Source organism: Elephas maximus, chromosome 7 (assembly GCF_024166365.1).
Source record: "Elephas maximus indicus isolate mEleMax1 chromosome 7, mEleMax1 primary haplotype, whole genome shotgun sequence".
Lineage (NCBI taxonomy): Eukaryota > Metazoa > Chordata > Mammalia > Proboscidea > Elephantidae > Elephas > Elephas maximus.
In genome coordinates this window covers 129,976,312-129,999,406 of record NC_064825.1, presented here as the reverse complement: position 1 = coordinate 129,999,406, position 23,095 = coordinate 129,976,312, and the positions used below count along the sequence as shown (strand labels likewise).

Genomic DNA, 23,095 nt, shown 5'->3' with positions numbered 1-23,095 from the left:
ATGTTTCAGTGGGATTTCGGAAGGGGTGAAAATCAACCCCCCTCTTCAATCCATTACCTCTCAGGGGACCTGTTTCTTAACATAAAATGTGAAGCAAATGTATCAACATCCTGACATCTGTTTATTCTGGGAGAGAGGCGTGGGTGATATATTGATAGCTGTATTGTCTGTAGTTTTCAAATGTTTTACCCCAAAACAGAACATTCCATTTTTTGGGGGACCAAAAAAAAAAAAAACCAGTTGCTGCCTGGCGACCCCACGTGAGTCAGGGTAGAACCACAGGGTCTTCAGTGGCTGTGTTTTCAGAAGTAAATGGCCAGACCTTGCTTCCGAGGTGCCTTTGGGGGACAAAATAGACTGAGGTCCTCACAGTGTCTGCTGAGGGAGGCAGCTGGGTCACTAGAGCATCGTAACATTAGTGCTGTTTGCTGAGGACACGGACGTGAATGTGATAGTCCCTGGCCTCAGGAGAGCCCTTGTTGGGACTTGGACAATGGGACATGGCAAGGACAGTGACAGTGCTGTGCCAAAGGGAAATGGCTGCCTTAGGCCTTCCTGAGCAGAGCCTAAAAGGAGAGAAATTAGGGCAAGTGACCTTCCCATGGTGAGCCTTCCCTGTCTTGAAAGGACCTGGATGAAAAGAATCAGCCAGTCCTTCCATGGATAGTCGCCTTTTGCACCAGGGGGCAGTGTCGGCACTGAAATTCTTGCTGCCTTAGAATGGGGCTGGGCTGGAGTGGCCAGGTCCACACAGCAAGCCGCTCCTGTCCCATTACTCCCCTACAGGCTCCGAGAGCCTTCATGCACCCCCTTTCCTGAGGCACTGCAGCCCCCTAATCCACAAACCCTGCTTTCTCCAAGGCGCAAGTTGTCAGAATATCCAGCCTCCCCCACTGCCTGCTGCCTTTGATCCGGGGTTGCCGGGGTGATGTGGAAACCAACCACTGGCAGTACTGAGTCATCACTGGCGTCCGGCTCAGGGAGAGCAGGGCCCAGGCTGGGGAGGCCCGAGACCACCTGGCCTCCGCAAGCGCCCCTGTTTCTCCTCTGTGTCTCCGCTCTTTCTTTTCTTCTTATCTGTCATCATGGTTTCTCTGTTTCCTACTTCAGCTCCCCCTCCCAGAAATCTCATCCTTCTTCCGGTCTCTCGTGGGTGTTTTCATGTTGCCTGTTGAGCCCTGAAAGTCTTGACGTTTTTCCCCGTCATCTGGTCCTCTGGCTGCTGGCCCGGGCCCCCATGGGCCACGTTTAGACCACATAGCGCGGCATGGAGAGAAGGCTCCCTGAGCCCAGCCCCTCCACCAGTCTCTCGTCGGCCACACTGCGGAGGCCTGTGCCAAGAACTTGTGCTTTCTGACTCTGACCTGCTTTTGCTGGCATCTGCTGAGGCCGTGTGTGTGTGTGTGTGTGTGTGTGTGTGTGTGGAGGGGTTTTGGATGGAGGGGCATCTGGGTCTAGGGGGCTAGGGTTGGGTCTGGGGGAGATAGTAGGAAGTAGATATAGAGGAGCCTTGCTGGGGTTCTTGGGGCCTCACCCCTCAGCTGTTCTCCAACATCGCCACTGAGCTGTGGAGACTTGGGGCCATGGATACTGACGCACTGCCCACCCTGCCCCCAGCAGGCATCCCACCCACAGCTGCCCCGAGGCTGCAGGAGACGCTGTGGGCAGAGCAGGGAGATGAAGGGTGGAACCTTCCAGGGCCTGCTGCTTGGCGTCCACAGCACTCAGGTGGCTGCTCTGAGAGCAGCTACTGAAAGCACAGTGGCCTTATTTCCTGGACCAGAACCTGGACGACGAAGGCCTGACAAAGGGATTTTGTGCTGCATCGGGTTGCAAGAGACAGCGCAGGAGATGTAGGTTAGGCCTGAAATGGTGTGGTTTCCAGTAACATCTTGATGATTTATTGGGAAAGTTGAAACTGCCCATCAGGCACACATGGCAGCCAGCTCTGTGAGCCTGTCCTTGCATGGAAATCTCAGAGCCCCCAGTGACCCTATCGGAGCCCCAGTGACCCTACCTGAGCTCCAGTGGCCCTGCTGGAGTTCAGACAGTGACAGTTTTTATCAGAAATGGGTTGGTTTTGATCTAGAGTTTTTGGTTTCCAAGTGCCTCTCAAGGTGTTCTTCTGATGAGAACCAGGGTGTATTCCTTTCAGTGGGGTGATGACTCCCTTTGTGCGAGTGGGTAAAGGCACCCACTCTGGAAGCCTACAAATTCAGCTCAAGCCTGGCTCTGCCGTGCTTTAGCTGTGCGGCCATGGCTGTGTCACTCAGCCCTGTATGCCTGGTTCCTTACCTGTAAAAGGGAGGTGGTACGGGAGTCATGAGGGTTACATGAGGTAGTCCGCATATAGCATCCTGTCTGGAGCTCATGGCCCCTCGGTGTGTCCTGCTGCATCACCCCCTGCTGGCCCGGCACGCAGGCATGTGGGCAGAGCTCGGTATGTAGTTTTCTGTTGTAGAAACCCAGGGTCTCAGAGACCGGCAGGTAGTGCCAGGACCTCTCCCCTGCCTTGTGCACAGGTTGGGGGAGCACTTTCCTGCCCCAGTTATCGTCACTTCTCTGGAAGGGAGGATGCTGTGCGCATTGATCCAGTGCTGCAGGGGAAAATTGAAGCTGGAAGAGAAGGAGACGCTATCTGTGAAGTTACACTGAGAGGTGGCAGGAAGAACACAGGTGTCCCACACGGCCCTCGCTTCGCTGAGGCTCCTGCTCGCACAGAGCTGTCGACACGTCCTGAGTGAGAGGCGAAGCAGCCTTATTTCCTGACTCCTCCAGCGCACCCGGGAGGCCCAAAAGGGATCTGTCAGCTGACATTTGCAAAAAATAGCAGACAGGCCTCCCAGTGAACGGGGCTGCCAGCTCTCTGGGGGAGGAAACCAGGGTGTCTTTGGGGGGTGGTGCTCGGTGATCTTCCAGCCACTTCCCCCGCCTCGGAAATTAAACTTTTGCATATGTGTATTGTCAGCACCAAGCAGGTGATGTGGTGCCCCCCAAGGCTGAGACCAGAGCGGGTTGCTGCGTCTGGCTGGGGGAGCTGCAGCGCCTGGGAGGGCTTCCTGCTGAGAGTGCTCCCGGGTGCTGGGGTGAGAGGCTTGCAGCTCAGCACCTGGAACAGGTACAGTTTGGGTCAGTTGATGAAACAGAATATGAGAGGTTTCCATGAATGAGGCCCTTGGAGTTTTGAAGGAAGATTGTTAGCCAAACTTGCAACAATTTTGAAGACTTCTTGGCTACCACCTGCCAACCCACACCCCGAAATCTGGGCATGGAGGGGGCAGCCACAGGAGTCTGGCCTCTGGTGGCAGGCTGCTCTTTGTGACTGACACTTCCCAGTGTGAGGAAGGGGAGGAGCCACCGGGAGCCGCCAAGACATGGGCCAGTGGTCTGGAGGGTCTTTATGGGAAAGTGTCATGAGGAAGAAGCTGGCGCTCTTATCACTTCGCACATGGGCTCAGCGTCACAGGCTGGGAGCAGGGAGACAGCTGTTAGTGCCTGAGCAGGCCTTCTAGGGGGCTGTGGAAGTGGGGTTGTTGCTGCCACGAGACAGCCTCACCACCTGCCCTCCGACCTCAGGCACTTCTTTCCCTGGGCTCTGGCCTGGGGCTTCTCTTGGGCTTCAGCTGTGGAGGGGCCTTCAGCAGGTGTTTCCTCCTCCCTCCAGCTTTCCGGGTTGGGGTGAGATTTAGGGAGCAATGGGAGTCGGCCCTCTCAACGTCTCCCTTTGGACCCCTCAGACTCAACACCCCCAGAATGAGCTCGTCACACACCCCATCACGAAGGCTCTGCTCCTGGGCTCTGTGGGGCCACAGCTGCCCTGCAGGCTCCTCCAGTGGAAGTGGATTCTGGAAAGGCCTTCGGAAGCCCTGAGTCTCAGGTCTGGCAGGGAGGGGGGGTTTAACAAGGGAGAAGGCTGGGTGCTGGGTTCAGCAGGTTCTGAGAAGGGAGGGGAAGCCCTGGGGGTAAGGCTGTGTTTTGAGCCATCTTTGTGCCCTCAGGGACTGGTCCAGGCCTGGTGTCTCCATCTAGGCCCAGGGCTGGTGTGACCTATGACCTCCACATTCACAAGCTGGCTCCTCCTGGCCAGCCCTCCTGTCTCCATGCACCCTGCTGGCTGACTTTTGTGTGCCTTCACCCTCGAGCAGCATGTGTCCTGAAATCAGTCACATGTCTGCACCCCCTGCGCTGCACCCTACCCGCCTCCCAGCCTCAGACCTCCTCTCTCACAGCCCACAGCACCTGGGGTCAAGGGAGCGGACTTTGGGGCTGTGAGTCACTGCTCCCCGAGTAACCCAGCCTCCCCTTCTCTCAGGTGGCAGCAGCACGCCAACCTCCTGTGCCCGCCTCAGGAGGGGAGGAGACAGGAGCAACTCCGTGCCCCTTCCCCTGATTTCAGCCTTGGCTGCAGCCCAGGCCTTCAGCAGTCGGTGCAGAGAACTTTGTGTCCTGGGGCCAGTGACCTCCTGGAACAGCAGTGCTGGTGGGCTGGCTTTGTGGCTCCCTCCTTGGCTCGCCTGGACAGAAACAGCTCTGAGCTCCTGGGAAGGCACGCTGTGACTCCTGCGCGCCCTGGGGTTTGGATCTGCATCGTGGAGCAGCTCCGCTAGAAGGCAGGTCTCTGCATGTGGGGAGCTGATGTCTGGGGCCTGGGTGCCTGGGCCGGGCTGCGGGCGCCTTTGGCTGCAGGCTAACCCAGTATTTGGTGCAGCGAGGCCCAGAGTCCCTGCACGGAGCTGCAGGATGGTCACAGTAGGGCAGTGTATGCTGGGGGAGAGCCGGGGGGCTGGGGGGGCGGAGAGTGGGTGTCGACACGGCTCTTGTGGAATCAGGGTTGGCAGCTGGGGCTGTCACTGAGGCTGGTTCCTTCTTGAGCCGTGTGTTCACCTGGGAGCGGGCAGAGCCTGGTGGCAGCTAACACTCGTAGACAGCCCCTACGCCTGGGCCCTGTCTCAGCCAGTCTCTGGGATGACCTGCCAGGATGGGGGTGGTGGTACCCAATTTTACAGATGAGGACACTGAGGCCCAAGTGCATAACTGGGGAGCGTGGAGTGGGGTCACAGGCAGGCCTGCTGTGGGGGCACAGGGAGGGAAGTGGCCGCTTTATGCTCCACTTTCCCCCCTGTTTGCCCTGCAGTGGAGGGCCCTGACCTTTCCCCATCTATCAACACTTGCCTGGACTGCTGCCCACCGGCTCCAGGCCCTGGGATGGCAGGTCTCAAGTCCAGGCCTGCTTTGCTGCCTCTGCATGGGTTGTGTGAGCTCCTGTGTGTACGTGCACCCCCACTGTCCCAGCCTCAGCTTCTTCATAAAGTGGGAGCGCCAAGGAGCCCTGCCCGCCCAGCATGCAGTCACGGGTGGGTGGGTCACACGGCCCACATTCTGCACCCACTCATGTTCCCCACTGCAAACTAGAGCCCCGTGGTGGCCACAACGTGGGGCGGGGCCAGACTTCCCAGGGGCTCAAGGTGCCCAGCTGTTTGACAGCTCCCTCGGGATTCTTTCTTCACCCAGAAAAGGAAGTGAGGAGTGTGTGTGGTGGGAAGAGGAGCAGGGGAATAGAACCTATATGTTTACCCACAGACGAGGGGTAAGTAAGTGCCCAAGTGGTGGCAGGAGCCAGCCCACCCAAGTAGGAGAAAAAAGATTGTGTCTCTTTGGAAATAGTTTGAAACTTCCTTGGAGGTTCTGGAATCTTGGTGCAATGGGCCGGGTGAGCTCCGAGGCTTCTCAGGCTTCTTGTGGCACCAGGTGGAGAAAGTGAGGTGCAGTGCTATGTGGGGGCCCAGGATACCAGCTTCCCCCAGACCCTGCCTCACGTACAGCCCAGCCCGTTGTTGTACAAGATAGAAGTCAAGTCCTCTCAGTGAGGGCGAAGACCCAAGAGTCTCGCACAGGCTTTTCTGCAGAGGTCTTCCAATCCCCTCTGTATATTTGTTTTCTGATTATAAATAGCACGCCCGATGTGGAAAACCTGAATGGTACCGAAAAGCATACAGAAGACGACAGAACCCACTGCCCAAGCCAGCACACAGTGGGAGCAGTGGTGACCTGCTGGCGTGTTTCCATCCAGCTCTTTTCCTCACTTTTAAAAAATGTACTGAGATCATGTTATCTATGCACTTTTGATTTTTTTTAAATTTGGGCATCATGTTATATAGCATAAGCGTTTCCCATACTCTCAAACCCTGTGCAGATGTGTGGGTTATATTATGTCTGTGTGCATAGGTGACCTCGTGTTGGACCTTCAAGCTGTTTCCGATTATTTGCTACTATAAATAATGCTGTCTTGAACATCTTTTTGCATTTACCTTGGTTCCCATTTTAGAATGTTTCCTTGGGTTGGATTCCTAGAGTGGCAATGCCTGGGCCAAAGGGCATAAATACTTTAAAGGCTTTTGATAGGTTTTGCAAATGACTTTCCAGAGAGGTGCCCCTGATATCCCTCTGCCCCCAGGGCCCTGTGGGTCTATCTCCCCAAGGCCTTACCAGCACTGTTGCTAATATAGTAGGCAAAGGTGGCACCTCATTGTTTTGTTTTGAAACTCTTGCTTTCTAGTGAGGTGAAATGGTTTAAGGTTTATTAAGAAAAAATGAAGATTAAGAATAATCTTCATTTCCCAAGAATGAGGATATTCTCTAACACACACTAATCAGAGTGTCATTGTTGTAAAGTGCCATCGAGTCGATTTTGACTCATGGTGACTCCATGTGACAGAGTAGAACTACCCCAAAGGGTTTTCTAAGCTGTAATCTTTATGGGAGCAGATCCCCAGGCCCTTCTGCAGCACTGCTGGGTGAGTTTGAACTGTCAACTTTTGGATCAGTAGACGAGTATAAACCATTTGTGCCACCCTGGGACCTGGTAATCACAGCACAGTGATCAGAATCAGGAAATGAACGCTGATGTGATCGTGTTATTTAACACACTTACTGTTTGGTTGCTGTGCGTGACCTGAAGCAGTCCTTCGCCTCTTTTTGGTTTTACCATCCGCACGGTCCTCTCCTGGCCAGCTGCAGACCTCTCCTGGGGCCCTGAGCAGGATAGGCATTGGGTCCCCAGGACAGTGGTGAGATTACTGGGTGGGGGCCACAGACCCCCAGCACCTGCCCTATTCCTAGCTGCTCCAGCCAGGAAAAGCTGTCCTGCCTTCATGGGTGGCTCAGATAGCCCACTCAGCAGAGTGACAAAGGATTAGAACAGTTGTTTGTGGATTTGCGAGTGGTAGATAGCAGGCTGCAACATCTGGAGTTGATTAGCTTTCAGAATAATAAGGTGAGAAAGTTACGTGATGCCCCACCCCGAGCTCCTAGCGGGTACCCCCACCTGTGGTGTAGGCAGTGTGCTGTGTCCCCGCTAACAGGATCAGCTACAGGCATGATTCTTTTCTCACTTGTTATTTGGAAGTAATTTCAGACTTACAGAAAAGTTGCAAAAGTAGTACAGAAAACTCTCTTTGACCCTTCACTCACATTCCCCCAATACTCGTATTTACCACGTCCACTTTGTCATTTCGTAATTTTCCTGGAACCCCTTGAGCTTAAGTTGCAGATACAATACCCTTTTACTCCTAAATACTCCAGCGTTTGTTTCCTCTGACATGACCACAGTACAGTGATCAAAGTCGGGAAATCAACACTGATAACGGGACTGCCGTATAATCTACAAACCCGATTTAAGGTTGTCGCATAACGTCCTTTAGAGCAACAGAAACCCAGCTCATCTGGTTGTTGTATCTCTTTAGCCCCTGGAATCTGAAGCTGTTCTTCAGTCTCCGTCTTTCATGACCTTGACATTTCTGGAGAGTGCGGGCCAGTTACTTGGTAGAATTTCCCGTCATTTTGGCTTGTGTGATGTTTTCTCCTGATTAGATTCAGGTTTCTGGAGGGAGGACCACGCAAGTGCTGTCCCCTTCTTGGTGCATTGGATCAGGAGGCACTTGATGCCTGTTGAATGCCGGTGACGTTACCCTTGACCACGGGGTCGAGGTGGTGTCTGCCAGGTTTCTCCACGTTATGATTAATAAGTAAGGACCAGGTATAGGTATATTGTTGTTATTCTATTTTATAGACGAGGAACTCAGAACCCTGCAAGGTTAACAGCCCACATGTAGCTGGGATTTGACCCAGCGTATCCACCTCAATGTTGAGTGTACTACCTTCCCTTGTCACCGGCAGTGGCCACCTCTCAGTCTTCGTCCGGTTCTGCCTTTCAGCAGTTTTCAGCTCCATCCTCCCAGGAGCACATGCTTTTGCTGACTACTGTGACTCTATGCTCCTGGGCCTTCCGCCTTCCTCCGGGTGGCTCCTTTTCAGCCTCCTTTGCTGGCTCTTCCTCCTCGTCCAGACTAAATGCCGGTGAGTGACCTGGCTGTCCTTGCCAGCTATGTTCTTCCCTCGTGGTCTCCTCCAGACCCATGGCTTCACACACCGTCCGCTTGCCAAGGTCACCCAGGCTTTTACCTCTTGTTCCTCTGTGGACCCCATCCCTGCTCCCTGGGGCGGGAAGGTCAGCCTTGCCCCAACCCTGGATTGCTGCCTTTCCTCGCCTTCTATAAGGGCTCCCTCAGCGAATTTTGCCTATTGTACCCCAGGCACCTCCCGAACCCCGGCCCTGCTCCCTACAGCTCCCACGCTTTTCAGGCTGTGCATCCTCTCAGCCTCTCTGTGGCCCACCCAGGTACCTCTTGCAGGTCTTGCTGCTCTGCGGTCCACTCCTATCCCTCAGAGCAGCCGGGAGAGCTTTCCCAAATGTGCGTCAGATCGTGCCTCCCCGTCCCCCGACCCCAACAGCTCCTGAGGTGCTTAGAGCAGACTCCAGTCCTGCCCACGCCCAAGACAGGCCTCCGCTATCCCACCGCCCACACTTTCAGTCTCACCTTGTGCACGGGCTCCCGGCCCTCCAGCTCAGGATCCTGGCCTGTTCTTGACCCCACCCAGCTCGTTCTTCTCTGGAGACCCCACGGTGGTTGTTCCTTCTACCTGAGTGCGTCCTGGCAGATCTGGACCTGACCAGCTTCAGTCCTGCTGTGTGGTCCCCCTCTGAGAGGCCTCCTGGAATGTCCATTCTCAACCACTCCCCTCCAAACATTACTTCCTTTTCTCACCTTCCAGTCACTTGTCTCCATCTGAGATGACCTGCTTCTGTCTCGTGTTTCCCCCACAGGCAAATGTAAAAGTAGAGGCCTTGTTTGTCTGCTTCTCATGCTGGCCAAAGCCCAGAGCTGTGCCTGGAGCAGGGCTAATGCAGTGGGGGCTTTCCTTTCCTCTTCCCTGGCCTGCAGGGTCCTTGGGTAGCACAAACAGTTAAGCACTTGGCTACTAACAGCAAGACCGGTGGCTCGAATCCACCGAGAGGTGCCTCAGAAGAAAGGCCTAGTGATCTACATCCGAAAGGTCATAGCTATTGAAAACTCAGTAAGCAACATCGTGATAAACGGAGAAAATATAGAAGTTGTCAAGGATTTCATTTTACTTGGATCTATAATCAATGTCCCTGAAAGCAGCAGTCAGGAAATCAAACGATGTGTTTGTTGCATTGGGTAAATCTGCTGCAGAAGACCTCTTTCAAGTATTCAGAAGTAAAGGTGTCACTTTGAGGAAAGTGTGCCTGACCAAAGCCACGTGTTTTCAACCACCTCACACGCATGTGAAAGCTGGACAACGAATAAAGAAGACCAAAGAAGAATTGACACATACGAATTATGGTGTTGGCAAAGAATACCAAATATGCCATGGACTGCCAGAAGAACAAACAAATCTGTCTTGGAAGAAGTACAGCCAGAATGCTCTTTAGAAGCAAAGATGGCGAGAGTTTGTCTCAGATGCTTTGGACATGTTATCAGGAGCGACCAGTTCCCTGGAGAAGGACATCATGCTTGGTAAAGTAGAGGGTCAGCAAAAAAGAGGAAGACCCTCAATGAGATGGACTGACACAGTGGCTGCAACAACGGGCTCAAACACAGCAACAGTTGTGAGGGTCGCTTTGAGTTGGAACTGACTTGATGGCACCTGACAACCACACTGAAAACCCTGTGGAGTGCAGTTCTGCTCTGCTCACACGGGGTCATCATAGTTGGAATTGACCCCATGGCAACTGGGTTTTCCCCACGCTGGCCTGTAGGCTTTCTCTTTTCTTCTACCTATTTCCTTGCTTCTTCTCTTTTTATTCTGCCTTTATTCCCCCTCCTTTACCATGTTATTGGCCATAATATGACACTGAAGGTTTTTGTAGTGTTTTATTTATTGGATGCGTTTTCATGTCCCTTACTTAACACAAAATGGCCAAGTGCTTTAAAAATTTTGCTAAGAAATAAATAAAATGTTTAGATAAAGACACTGAAGCAGGGTGAAGACCCTGCTGGTGTGGGCTCTGCTATGCACAGCTGTGTGACTTTGAATAAATCTTCTCTAACATCTGGGACTTGCTTTCCTTCATTCATAAGGTAAGGGTGGTTGACCTCTGAGGCGTCTACGTTTCGGGGTATAAGTGATCCTCGGTAAAAATTGATAGTGATACTTTATACAGTGAACCTTTTGTGGATTGAATTGTGTCCCCCCAAAATGTGTGTCAAACTGGCTAGGCCATTATTCCCAGTAGAGTGTCCACCATTTTGTCATCTGATAGGATTTTCTTATGTGTTGCAAATCTTGCCTCTGTGATGTTAATAAGGCAGGAATAGAGGCAGTTATGTTAATGAGGTAGGACTTACTCTATAAGATTAGGTTGTATCTTGAGTCAGTCTCTTTTGAGATAGAAAAGAGAAGTGAGCAGGAAGGGGGGTGGGGGGAGACCTCATACCACCCGGAAAGCACAGCCAGGAGCAGAACATGTCCTTTGGACCTGGGGTCCCTGAGCTGAGACACTCCTAGACCAGGGGAAGATGGATGACAATGACATTCCTCCAGAACTGACACAGAGAGAAAACCTTCCCCTAGAGCTGGCACCCTGAATTCGGACTTCTAGTCTCCTAAACTGTGAGAGAATAAAATTCGCTTTTTTAAAGCCATTCACTTGTAATATTTCTGCTGTGGCAGCACTAGATGACTAAGACAGACCCTCACTGAAAAGAAGAGTCTGACCATGTCTGAAGATACTTGCATTTTAACTGAAGGAGGCTTAGCTTTCTTAGAGAGTACATTGGGGAGGATTGGTGGTGCAGTGGTTAAGTTCTTGGCTGTTAACCGAAAGGTTGGTGGTCCAAACCCACCCAGCGGCTACACAGGAGAAAGCTGTGGCAATCTGCTTCTGTAAAGATTCCCCCTCCACCAACACACACACACACACCCCCCCCCACACACACCCATTATGTCAAGTCAATTCTGACTCATAGTGACACTGTAGAACAGAGTAGGACTGCCCGTAGGGTTTCCCAGGCTATAATCTTTATGGAAAGCAGACAGCCACATCTTTTCCTTGCAGAGCGGCTGGTGGACTTGAGCCACGAACCTTGTGGTCAGCAACTGAATGCTTAACCACTGCGTTACCAGGGCTCCTTCCTGCGAAGATTATAGCTTAGAAAACCGTATGGGGCAGCCCTGCTCTGTCACGCAGAGTTGCTATGGATCAGAATCTACTCAATGGCACACAACCACCACCACCACCAAGCCAAAACCAAATCTGTTACCGTCAAGTCAATTCCGACTCACAGCGACCCTATAGGACAGAGTAGAGCTGCCTGATAGGGTTTCCAAGGCTGTAAATCCTTACAGAAGCAGACTTCCACATTTTCCCCCTCGGAGTGGCTGGTAGGTTTGAACCACCGACATCTCAGTTAACAGCCTAGCGTTTTAACCATTGCACCACCAGGGCTGTTTCATGACAACAGCGTCTGAGAAGTCCATTCTTCCCTAGATACCTAGCCAGAGCAGAGCCCAGAGGGGACAGGACCCAGGGGGGCAGTTTCCACGGGGGTGGGGGCGTTGCGAAGCCTGGGCTGTGGGTGTGCCCGCAGTGGGATGCCAGCTGAGGGCAGCGAGGGGTCGGGCAGATACCACTAGTGGACACAAAGCTGGGGCGTCTGAAGTGCCTTTAGGGCTAAATGCTGGCCTTGTTAATTAGGGCGTGTTACAGGAAGCATGGATTGAGTTCCGTTGTGTTTGGATTTGCTCCCTTAACTCCCTGAGGGGATGCTGGCCTTGGCTGGGAAGTAGGGTTAGAGATGGTGATTGTCCCCCTTTCTAAGGAAGCTCACGGTGCTGAGCCTCCTGCGACCTGGGCCCTGATTTTCATCCCAGATGCTGAAGCTCCGCCCGGTCCATGGGGGCCTGAGGCTCCTGAGTATTCGCCGAGCCTCCACCATCTCCGCCGCCTCCCCAAATGTCCGGCGCCTGGAGTACAAGCCCATCAAGAAGGTCATGGTGGCCAACAGAGGTGAGTGCTTCCCTGGAGCGCGTAGGAACCAGGCAGCCAGCCCTCCGCCTTTCCTTTCTCTCCATTACCTCCTCAGGCCCCAGCTCCCTGCCCCGCTCCTTCTGACTCTCTTAGGATCTCTCGCGCCCTCCCAGGTGAGATTGCCATCCGCGTGTTCCGGGCCTGCACAGAGCTGGGCATCCGCACAGTGGCCATCTACTCCGAGCAGGACACGGGCCAGATGCACCGGCAGAAAGCAGACGAAGCCTACCTGATCGGCCGTGGCCTCGCCCCCGTGCAAGCCTATCTACACATCCCAGACATCATCAAGGTGGCCAAGGTGAGCCAGTGGTGGGGCTGGGGCTGGGAGCTCGAGGGTGCCCGGGGGCTGCTGTGCCTGGGGGCCACTGCTAGCTGGGGTTTCCTGAGGGCAGGAACTGTGTCCCGTGCCTTTCTGTCAGTGGGTGAGCCGGGGGAGCCTGCTCAGGGGAGGCCCCAGGGTTTGGTCCAGGCCCGTGAAGGGTTTTGAGGAGAGTTCAGTAGCCCCAGGAGCCCCTGGGTGGCACAGTTAAGCACTCAGCAACAAAATGCAGAGCATTTTCTCAGCAGTTTGAACCCACCCAGAGACGCCTTGGAAGAAAGCCCTGGCAATCTGCTTCCCCAAAATCACAGCCATTGACAACCCTGTGGAGCATGTCCTACTCTAAAACACACGAGGTCGCCATGAGTTGGAATCAACTTGGCGGCAGCTGGTTTGGTTTTTGGTTTTCAACATCCCTGACCCACCCTCCCCTCACAGGAGAACGGTGTGGACGCGGTGCACCCTGGCTATGGGTTCCTTTCTGAGCGAGCGGACTTTGCCCAAGCCTGCCAGGACGCTGGGGTCCGGTTCATTGGGCCGAGCCCCGAGGTGGTCCGCAAGATGGGAGATAAGGTGGAGGCCCGGGCCATCGCCATTGCCGCGGGTGAGTGTGGCAGGCAGCTGTGTGCCCACGCAGCTCCTAGATGGCGGCCTCCAGGGAGGAGGCTGGCTGTCGTGTTTGTTCCTTGGTGGGCTTTGGCAGGGCTCCAGCCTGTTTAGAGCCCCCACACACGTATCTCCCCACAGGTGTCCCCGTGGTCCCAGGCACAGACGCCCCCATCACCTCCCTACACGAGGCTCATGAGTTCTCCAACACCTACGGCTTCCCCATTATCTTCAAGGCTGCCTATGGGGGCGGGGGGCGTGGCATGAGGGTCGTCCACAGCTACGAGGTGAGCAAAAGGCAGGGCTGGGAGCCAGCAGGGGAGCCTAGGTGTGGGGTGCAGGAGGTCACGCCACCGCAGAGCAGACCCCGGCAGCGCTCAGGAGGCCCTGGCAGGGGAGTGGGCAGGGGTCGTAGCAGAGGGAGAGACATGGAGCTGGGGCCGACCTCTGCCCTCGCCCGCCCTCTCAGGAGCTGGAGGAGAACTACACTCGGGCCTACTCCGAGGCCCTGGCTGCCTTTGGGAACGGGGCACTGTTTGTGGAGAAGTTCATCGAGAGGCCGCGCCACATCGAGGTGCAGATCCTGGGTGAGTGGGCGCATCGGTGATAGGGGTGCTTACCATCACCCTGGGCAGCTGAGGCAGGAGTGGCAGCCCTGACCTTTCTTCGGGACAGCCCAGGGTGTGTTGGGGCTGGGATGGGAACCCGGCAGCATTTCTGCCCCACTGCTGGAGGCAGATGCTAGCCGCACCGAGGCAGACGCTGGCCACCCCGAGGCAGACGCTGGCCGCCCCGAGGCAGACGCTGGCCGCCCCGAGGCAGACGCTGGCCGCACCGAGGCAGACGCTGGCCGCCCCGAGGCAGACGCTGGCCGCCCCGAGGCAGACGCTGGCCGCCCCGAGGCAGACGCTGGCCGCACCGAGGCAGACGCTAGCTGCAGGCAGACACTGGCTGGCCATGCTGGTCACTTGGGGCTCTTGGGGGAGTCCAGGAGGCATTTGTTGTCGCTGCTGTGTGCCGTCCCATTGATTCTGACTCAGCCTCCCCGTGGGATAGGGCAGAACTGGCCCCTAGGGTTCCTAGCCTGCAGTCTTTATGGGACTAGGTCACCAGGTCTTTCTCTTTACCAGTCCGCTGTTGGGTTCGAACCTCTGACCTTTCAGTTAGCAGCTGACCACTTAACGACTGTTCCACCAGGGCCCCTCTAGGTGCATTTAGGTTCCAGGCACAGCTGAGCCTGTTTCTCTCCCCCCAGGGGACCAGTACGGGAACATTCTGCACCTGTACGAGCGAGACTGTTCCATCCAGCGGCGGCACCAGAAGGTGGTGGAGATCGCGCCCGCCGCCCACCTGGACCCCCAGCTCCGGACTCGGCTCACCGGTGACTCCGTCAAACTCGCTAAGCAGGTGAAGGGCCGGGGCTTGCCTGGCAGGGTCATGTGGGGACAAGGAGCCTGGGCCTGCAGCGCCCGGTGCTTTTGCAGCACTGGCCCCAGGGCTGGTGGTCGCCCGGGGTGCAGAGTGGACAGTGGGTGGGAACAGGGAGGCTGAGGGTGATGGGCTCAGGGTGGGAGGAGGACAGGGCTGCAGCAGGATCCTTGGGTCCTTTCTGGGTGCTATCAGACACTCCTGGCCCAAAGGCTAAGCCGAGACAGCTGAGAAGAAGGAGGGAATGTGACAACCACTCCTCGGCACCTGCTGCACGGGAAGGGAAGGACATTCAGTGGGTCCTATCAAACTAGGGATGTGTTCAGGCACTTCTTCCTCACTCGTCTTGGCTGCCTCCTCCATCCCGGTCATTACCAACCAGTCCTCATGAGGCCATCCTGCCAGCCTCTGCTCACTGGAAGGCACAGCTGGAGTGGATGGCAGTGAGGAGATGACCTGCCCAGGCCTGGCCCACAGAGTACAGCTATCACAGGAGGCCTGGGCCTGGGGTCCTGCCCCCTCTTCTTCCTGGGCCTCCTTCCTTAGAACCAAGCCATGTTATCCCTGGGCCGGGGCCTCATCTCCCACCCTGTCTCCTCAGCCCCCACCTTCACCCTACCTTGCCTGAGCCCCCAGCACCCAGGCATGTCTGCACCCTCTTCCTTGGCCTTATCCTGTGCCCCTTCTGAGGTGTGCCACCTCAGCCTGCTCAGACGGCGTGGGCCTGAAGGGATGGCCAAGAACTGCTGCTTCTGTCGTGTTCTCATGCTGAAGGCTGGGTTCGCTCTGGGCCTGGGCCCCAGTGCAGTGAATGCCAGGCCTTGATGAGGGCCTCGTCTAGAGCGGAGGCTCACTTACTGCACCTAAGAGTGGTCTTACCCTGAGTGTGCTCTGTTGGTTCAGGCCCTGTCTCATTCCAGCACAGATTTGAGGGAGCTGATTGAGGCCTACCTTGTGGTTTGGGAGGGACCAGAAATGAAACTGGAATTGGGTGAAACTGCAGTTAGAGTATCCTCTCCTGGTTCCTTTCAAATGATATCTCTTCGGATGGTTGCCGGGGGGGAATGACATGGTAGAGTGAGAAGGGAACTTTCCTCCCACCCTCTGAGGATAAAACAGGGCCAGGAGTGGCTGAGGTATGACGGGTGGGAGCTGTGCTGGAAAGCTGAGTAGGTGACAGGCAGGGGCTCAGCTGGGGGAAGGGACGGGGTCTTGGCATGAGGGGCTCTGGGCACTTGTCACAGCAGGGCAGGGGCGAGGGCTGGGGGTCGGCCTGTCTGCAGGGGAGAGGTTGGCAGCTAGACTGCTCTTTTGTGGGAGCCGACCTGAGGGTGAGATGGAGCCCTGCCTTCCCCACCTGCTGACCCTCCCTGGCCCACAGGTGGGCTACGAGAATGCGGGCACTGTGGAGTTCCTGGTGGACAAGCACGGCAGACACTACTTTATTGAGGTCAACTCGCGGCTGCAGGTGGAGCACACGGTCACCGAGGAGATCACGGAGTGAGCACTGGCCGGGGTCGGGGTGACAGAGAGGAGCAACCTCAGTGGGAAACTCCAGGAGCTACGGATGGCTGGGAGAGCCAAGAAGGGCGTCTCCTCCTGTGCGGCGTCCACATGATGTGCCGCTCAGGGAGCGGGACCAGGGGCCCAGCATCTCTCCACCTGGGGAGGGAGCACTTAGAGCCCGGTGCTCAGTTTCACATTTGTTATTATGAAAGCTCTACACAGTCACCGGGAGAATTAGTACAAAGGAGCAAATTAGTACAAAGGGTCCGTGGTCCCACCCTGAGATAAGGATGCTGGCGAGAGCTCTTGAGCCGGGCTCCATGCTAGAGCAGACGTTTCCTGGGACCCTTACAACAGCACTGTGAGAGGGAAACCGAGGCTCGGAGAGGTCAAGAGCGTTGCCCAAGGTCGCACAGCTGGACTGGCACCCAGGCCTCTCTCTAGTCTTGGCTCCAGCTGTGCTGTCAGCCATGCCCACACTTAGTGGCATGTTTCTTTCCACTTTTATTTCATTATACAGCCGTTTCTATAAAACCGAGATGTTTTACATAGGATTTCTGGTCTGTTTTTCTAATATTTGTTGGTGGCATTTCCCCATGCCGTTGTTTCTAAATACTTTTGTCGTTGTCATTAGGTGGGATTGAGTCAATTTTCGCTCCTGGCGACCCCGTGTGACAGAGTAGAACTGCCCCGTATAGTTTTCTAGGCTGTGATCTATGGAAGCAGATCGCCAGGTCTTTGTCCTGCAGATTCGCTGGGTGGGTTCAAGCTGCCAACCTTTCAGTTAGCAGCCGAGCTCTTGGCGGCTACAGAGTATTCCGTTATCTGTATATTTCATAACTCATTTTCGTAGTCTCTGTTATTAGACAGTGAGGTTGTTCCCAGATTTTGTGATTATTGAGGGTGCGTCACTTCTTTGATGTGAACAGACCCAAGGAGACGCCTAGGAGAAGATTACTGGGTCAGAGGAGACACGGTATCTTGCCTGTAGCTTTCTAGATAGGTTGTTCCAGTGTGTTCTCCCACAAGCACTGAGTATTGACATTTTTAGAAATCTGCCTCTTTTATAAATAACAATTAAAATAGCCTTTTACTGTTTCAAGATGTGTGTTTTGAGCCAGTTTAGTGTCAAGCCCTGGCTTCGGGCCAGTCCTTCCTAGCATGGAACACTCCTGACTCTCTTTGCTTCCCCAAGCCCCAGGTGAGATGGCGGCTACGGCCAGGCCGCCTGCCTTAGCCTCTCCTGCAGGTGTGTGGAGCCCCCAGGTCCCTCACCCTCTCAGGTAAAGGTCTGAGTGGAGGTGGATGGTCCATGAGGCCTTGGCACTTTCCCCATGACGCTGCTGTGAATCGTTCAGTCTTGAGCTCTCCCCAGCTGCTCTGCTAAGCTAGAAATCTCTGCTGCTATGCACAGGGGTTTGTAGTCAGACAGGCTGGGCTTCAGGTTCCTCCCGGGTAAGCACGTGTAGAGCCCTCCTCTGCTGGGAACCACGGTGGCTCTCAGACAGAGCACCACTGTGCAGATAAAGGGCCCAGCCGTGGGCCATGGCGAAGGGGAGACGTGCGATAAATGGCCCTTATTGTCACTATGAAGTAAGGTTAGCGGGAGATAGAAAACAGCAAAATCGCCATGTACTTTCCAAGCCCCCTCACCGCAAGCTTCAGTGACAATAAATTTAAAACCTCAAGGGGGTTATGTCGTTTGTAACAGTTGTTCCTTGGATGTGTGACTGTCCTCCGTAGTGTGGCAGGCAGCAGGGCTAAACGGGGGAAACCAGCTCCCCTCAGAGAGCCTTGTACGTGGAAATCTTCTCTGGGGAGGGTCTCCGCACCCGTCCGGCAGAAACCGGGGACAGTGGCCTGGCTACTGCGTCTCCTTGCGCTGGCCCTCACAGCCCCCTTCTCTGGCAGACCACCCCCAGAGAGTAGCACCTATGAGAATGTGTGCCTGCCCCTCAGACCTAGAGAGCTGACGCTGCAAAGCTGGGCCTGCAGGGTGGTGTGAGGGCCAGGAGGACGGAGGCCCCGCACCCCAGGGAGGGGTGTTTGAGTATCAGGCAGAGCTGTCAGAGTAGGTAGAACAAGCTGGAGCATCGGCCCCTCAGCGGTGGCTGTGCCCCTGTCATTTAGATTCTGCAGTCTCCCACTGCCCCGGAGGGCAGCAGGGGAGGGAACGGGGGGTGGGCAGCACTCAGGTGGGGCAGGTCCTGTCTGTCTGTGGACCAGCCCCTTCTCCGTCCCCAGCCTCTGCTGTCAGGCCTTCTCCTGCCCTCTCAGCCCTCCTGTCTTCCTCTCACCTGCAGTGTGGACCTGGTCCATGCCCAGATCCACGTGGCCGAGGGCAGGAGCCTGCCCGACCTGGGCCTGCGGCAGGAGAACATCCGTATCAACGGCTGCGCCATCCAGTGCCGGGTCACCACAGAGGACCCTGCTCGCGGCTTCCAGCCCGACACCGGCCGCATCGAGGTAGGCGGTGTCCCTCCAGGGGGGTGCAGATTCTCACAGGCCAGTCTGCTGCCCAGGGCTGTAGCACCCAGGAGCTCGTGCACCTGTGGTCAGGGGGTCCCCGAGCGGGTGGATCTTAAGCTGGCTTAGAGTCCATGGGAGCCAGGCACTGTCGACGGTGAAGGACAGAGCGTTCCCAAGAGAAGAGACTGCCACTGCGAAGGCTCAGGAAAGCCAGTGAGCTAATCACGTGGGGAGGAGCCCACTTCGCACAACAAAAGAGAGAGGGTACAGCGTGCCCAGAAACAAGCCCAGGCTCCTGGGCCCAGCAGCCCCTCACAGGAGGCCAGAGCCTGGCTTCCTGGGCTGTCGCTGGCATCATGGAGGGCTAGCAAGGGCAGGGCAGAGGGGGTGCAGCAAAGGATTGGGGCACAATGTCCCAGGGGAGGGGGCGAGTTGGCCCACGGGGTAGCCAGGAGGAATGGGGTGTCAGGAGATGGTGGGGCAGGGAGGAGACGGGCAGGCCATAACAAGATGTGTGAGGGACTGCTGAGTGTGGCCAGGTGGGCGCCCCTGGCCTCTCTTCTCTCTGGGCCTCTGTCCGCCTCCCCTGCCTTCTCCAGCCTCGGAGCCCTGCTCAGTGTTCCTGTCCCTCCCACTCCGCCCCTCCTGCTGGCTAAGGTGGTTCAGCTTGGGCGGAGGCACTGCTGGCTTAGCACCTGCCCACCTGGCCTGAGCCCCTGAAGGCAGGGCCCCTGGAGGAGCTCAGGGAGAGGGCCAGGTGACCAGGCGAGGAGGATCTGGGACAAGATACCAGCCTTCTCAGACAGTGATGCCAATGAGGGTGGGGCTGGGTGGGTGCTGTCCGCATTGAGCTGGGGCTTGAGGCAGGGAGCTGACTGCCAGGTTCAGATTCTGGAAGGATCGAGGCTATAGGTGGACTCCATCCATAGGCCTTGACTCCTCTGACCTCGGCCGGCAGGGCGGTCCAGGGCCTCACACTCCCGGGTCGTGCTGCTGTGTGTCTGCACCTCCACTGCCAAGGCCCTGCTCCTCAGAGCCTGGTTTACCACAAAATATTTTTAGCTGACAGCTCCTGCTCACGGCTGAGTGTTCACCCTTAAATATTTTATTAAGTTCCTTTTTATCAAATACAGGCCTGTGCCCCTCAGAAATGGAAGTGAGGCACAATGGGTGCCCCAAGCCCCTCAGGGTGTCCCTCTCGCTCCCCGTCTTCCTTCCATGGACCTTCCATGTACTCCCCATCCTGCTCTCTCTCCAGGGGCAGGCTCTCCCTGCTGGAACTGCCCCTGCCAACCGTGGGGGTACGCGTATGCTCCTGTGTGTGTGTGTGCGCGCGCGTGCGTGCACGCGTGCTTATGTGTGTGTTGGAGTTGCCCACCTGTTCCCCGAACCCCTCTCCCACCCCCAGGCATCCTCTCTGGCGGCCTCTGAAGCCCTCACCCGCCTCCACCAGGCTGCCTCTCACCCATTCATTCTTTCCTTTTTGTTTGCATCTCATTCTTGGGGGTGTGTGCATGTGTGTGCAAGCCTGGCTTTCTGTTTCCCTCCTTGCATCATGTAATCATTTTTCCTTTATCGAATTCTTAGCATTTCTATCTGCTTGCCTCCTTCTCTTCACTTCCTCCCCTCCTTTCCTCCCTCTCCTCCTTCTGGAAGGAGAGGAAAATGGGTGAAAGGTGAGGCCTTCCTCATGGCCGTGTGTTCTAACAAACACACAGACTAAAAGAAAAGCCCTCCTTGCCCTGCCTGCCTGGCCCCGTTCCTTGCTTCATTGTCCCTCAGCATACCTGTCACCATTTGCCACCTGGGGCTTTCCCTGTCTGTCTGTCTCCACCCCAGCACATCGGAGCCCGTGGGAGCAAGGACTCTGCTTCAAGTGCTCGATCCCCAGTGCCTGGCATATAGTGGACGCCCCTTAAGTGTCTGTGGAATGAGTGAATGAAAAATGAATGAATCCAAAAGACATGGGGTGGTCAGGCAGGTAATCTGTGGGAGCCTGGTGCCCACATCCATTGTGCCTGGGGCAGAGCCACGCCTTGACTTCAGCTCCTGACCCGGATCCAACGTCCACACCTCTCTCCTGGCAGGTGTTCCGGAGTGGGGAGGGGATGGGTATCCGCCTGGACAACGCCTCCGCCTTCCAGGGCGCTGTCATCTCCCCCCACTATGACTCTCTGCTGGTCAAGGTCATCGCTCACGGCAAGGACCACCCCACGGCCGCCACCAAGATGAGTAGAGCCCTGGCTGAGTTCCGAGTCCGTGGTGTGAAGGTGAGGGACCGCAGCCCCTACCTGCCTATGCTCTGGTCACATGGTGTCCACGGTCGCTGCCCACCACAGCCCCAGGGTGGGGCGGGGCTGGGTTCTGCCTCAGTCCCTCTCTGGCTTTGGCTTTGCTGGGTCAGTGGTTTTCCCAGCTGCTTTCAGATGTGGCCAGGGCCCCCTCAGCATCCCCTGGAGTCGGCCTGGGCCCCAGGCTTTACCCTCAGAGGCCGTAAGTTTGCAGTGGGCTGGAGAGGTACCACCTGGAGTCTTGCCCAGGGCAGACTCAGTTTCCTGCCCACGTGTAACAATCACCTGAGTGTGTAAACCCACACGTTGCCAGCCTTCCCTTCTGGAAGCTCCAGTCCATCAGGTTTGGGTAGGGGCCCAGAAGCCTGTGCTTGGGGCAAGTTCTCCAGGGTATCCCTGTTTCCTGGGAGAGAACCCAAGCTCTGAGGGGAGAAGGTCACATTGTATAGTGTAAGTCCCTCTGCCAGTCCTGCTGCTGCACGACCTGGCTTGGTCAGTGTTGGTGCCTGGGGGACAGGCAGGCGTGGGGCTGCAGCTGGGTGCAGCAGCGTGGGCCAGGGAAGCATGTGGCTCACCCTCTGGGGCGCAGCTCGGCTTACCCGCCTGGCAAGGACTAAGTTCCTGTTGGCCTCTCTGCTAGGCTCCGTCACAGCGTCCATAAGTAGATGTGAACTCACAGCTAAGACGCGTCGTCTTGTCCTCTGAAGCCGACACCTGCCCACGCAGCCGATGGGCATCCCTGGGGCCAGTGCCACCACCAGAAACTCTGGCAGGGCAAGGGGAGCAGGAGGAGGGGGGCCTGGGCCCGTATGCCCACTGTCCACCTGCTGTGGGGGCCAGCTGCTAGACGGACCGCTCCTCTCCCTCCCTCCTCTGGGGGAGCCCCCTGCCCTGCACGCCATCCCCGGATGTGCAGGAACAGCTGACTGAGCCCCGGGTGGCCTGAGCCTCTTCCCCGTGTCTCCTGGTCACAGCATCACACTCGGCTGCCGAGGTGGGGCATGTGGGCAGCGCCTGGGGTGCTTTCTCACATCTACGGATATGGCTCTGTGGCATGTCCTGGCAGTGGCCCTGGTGGGTACAGAAGCATTTTGGAAAAGCGTGGGCAGGAGGTGGGCCCTGGGGCCTGTGCCTGCCATGTCGATGGCCGGCGTCCTGGGCCCTCGCCCACCCCTGGAGGGAGCCCTGTGTCTGGCTGTTCCCCAGTTGCTGAGTCTCCCCACTCTCCCTCTTTCCCGTCAGGCCCCGCCCTGGCAGCAGAGGCGTGTCGCGACTAACATCCAGGGTGTTTGTGCTCAGCCCAGTCCAGCCACGGGGGCTTGCTGTCCCCACACCTGGATGTCCTGTAGCTGCTTCAGTGTCAGGCAGGGCTGTGTGCCCAGGGCGTACGTGACCCCACGGGGTCATGCCGGCCCCGCCCACGGCTCCGTGCTGCCTTGCTGGTGATCCCGGTCAGCTCCCCTGTGGCTGTGCCCAGGTACTCTGTTTCCTCCTCAGCCACGTGCTGGGCGCATCCCCTGGGCCAGAATCTTCCACCTGTCCCACCCCTGCAGGGCCCAGAAGTAGCCACCCCCAGAGGCCCCACTGCAAGGTGGGAGAAAGGGACACCTGTGCTCACAATGTGGGGACCCAGAGGAGAAGGGGGGCAGCAGCAGGTCATGTGTTTCTGGTTTCTGGGGGTGCCAGTATCTTCCCCAAATGTGACCCTAGACCAGGCCACTGCCTCCCCGCCCCCACAGAGCTCCCCTGTCCACCCCCCGCCCTGCTGTACCTGCTTCCGCCCTGCAGCTCCCAGCCCACCTGCGCTTCCTCACTCTCAGCACCGCCACCCCCTGTTGAGGCTTTGCCATCATCCTCTGTCGAGACTCTGGTCTCCATTCACTTAATCTAGGATCTCGGTCCACCTCCAGGTATGTGCTCCGGGGCTGGGAGGCCAGAGGCACGTGTGACACCGTGTGGAGTCACATGTGTGAGCACAGCCTGAACACGTGTCCACATGCACCTTCGAGCCCCTGTGCTCAGCCCTGCTGCTCTTGGAGCCCCTGTGGCCCTTCACAGGGAAGCCGCTGGGTACCCAGGCAGCAT

General features: G+C 56.5%; 1 protein-coding gene across 14 annotated transcripts in view; it reads left to right on the top strand.

Annotated features, from left to right (window-relative positions):
- PC (pyruvate carboxylase) overlaps nucleotides 1-23,095 on the top strand; it is a 90,066-nt gene that overhangs the window by 50,245 nt on the left and 16,726 nt on the right. For 6 of the 14 annotated variants that reach the window (XM_049892610.1, XM_049892607.1, XM_049892606.1 and 3 more), the window contains 10 exons: nucleotides 4,313-4,610; nucleotides 12,235-12,370; nucleotides 12,505-12,689; nucleotides 13,149-13,314; nucleotides 13,458-13,603; nucleotides 13,786-13,903; nucleotides 14,572-14,723; nucleotides 16,126-16,244; nucleotides 18,554-18,716; nucleotides 20,807-20,989. In XM_049892610.1, the coding sequence (XP_049748567.1) occupies nucleotides 12,235-12,370; nucleotides 12,505-12,689; nucleotides 13,149-13,314; nucleotides 13,458-13,603; nucleotides 13,786-13,903; nucleotides 14,572-14,723; nucleotides 16,126-16,244; nucleotides 18,554-18,716; nucleotides 20,807-20,989 (1,368 nt within the window). In that variant the 5' untranslated portion in view covers nucleotides 4,313-4,610. Of the gene's footprint in view, nucleotides 1-3,737; nucleotides 3,878-4,312; nucleotides 4,615-12,234; nucleotides 12,371-12,504; nucleotides 12,690-13,148; nucleotides 13,315-13,457; nucleotides 13,604-13,785; nucleotides 13,904-14,571; nucleotides 14,724-16,125; nucleotides 16,245-18,553; nucleotides 18,717-20,806; nucleotides 20,990-23,095 lie in introns of those variants that run through there. The other 8 variants (XM_049892602.1, XM_049892600.1, XM_049892599.1 and 5 more) reach the window with 3 other exon arrangements.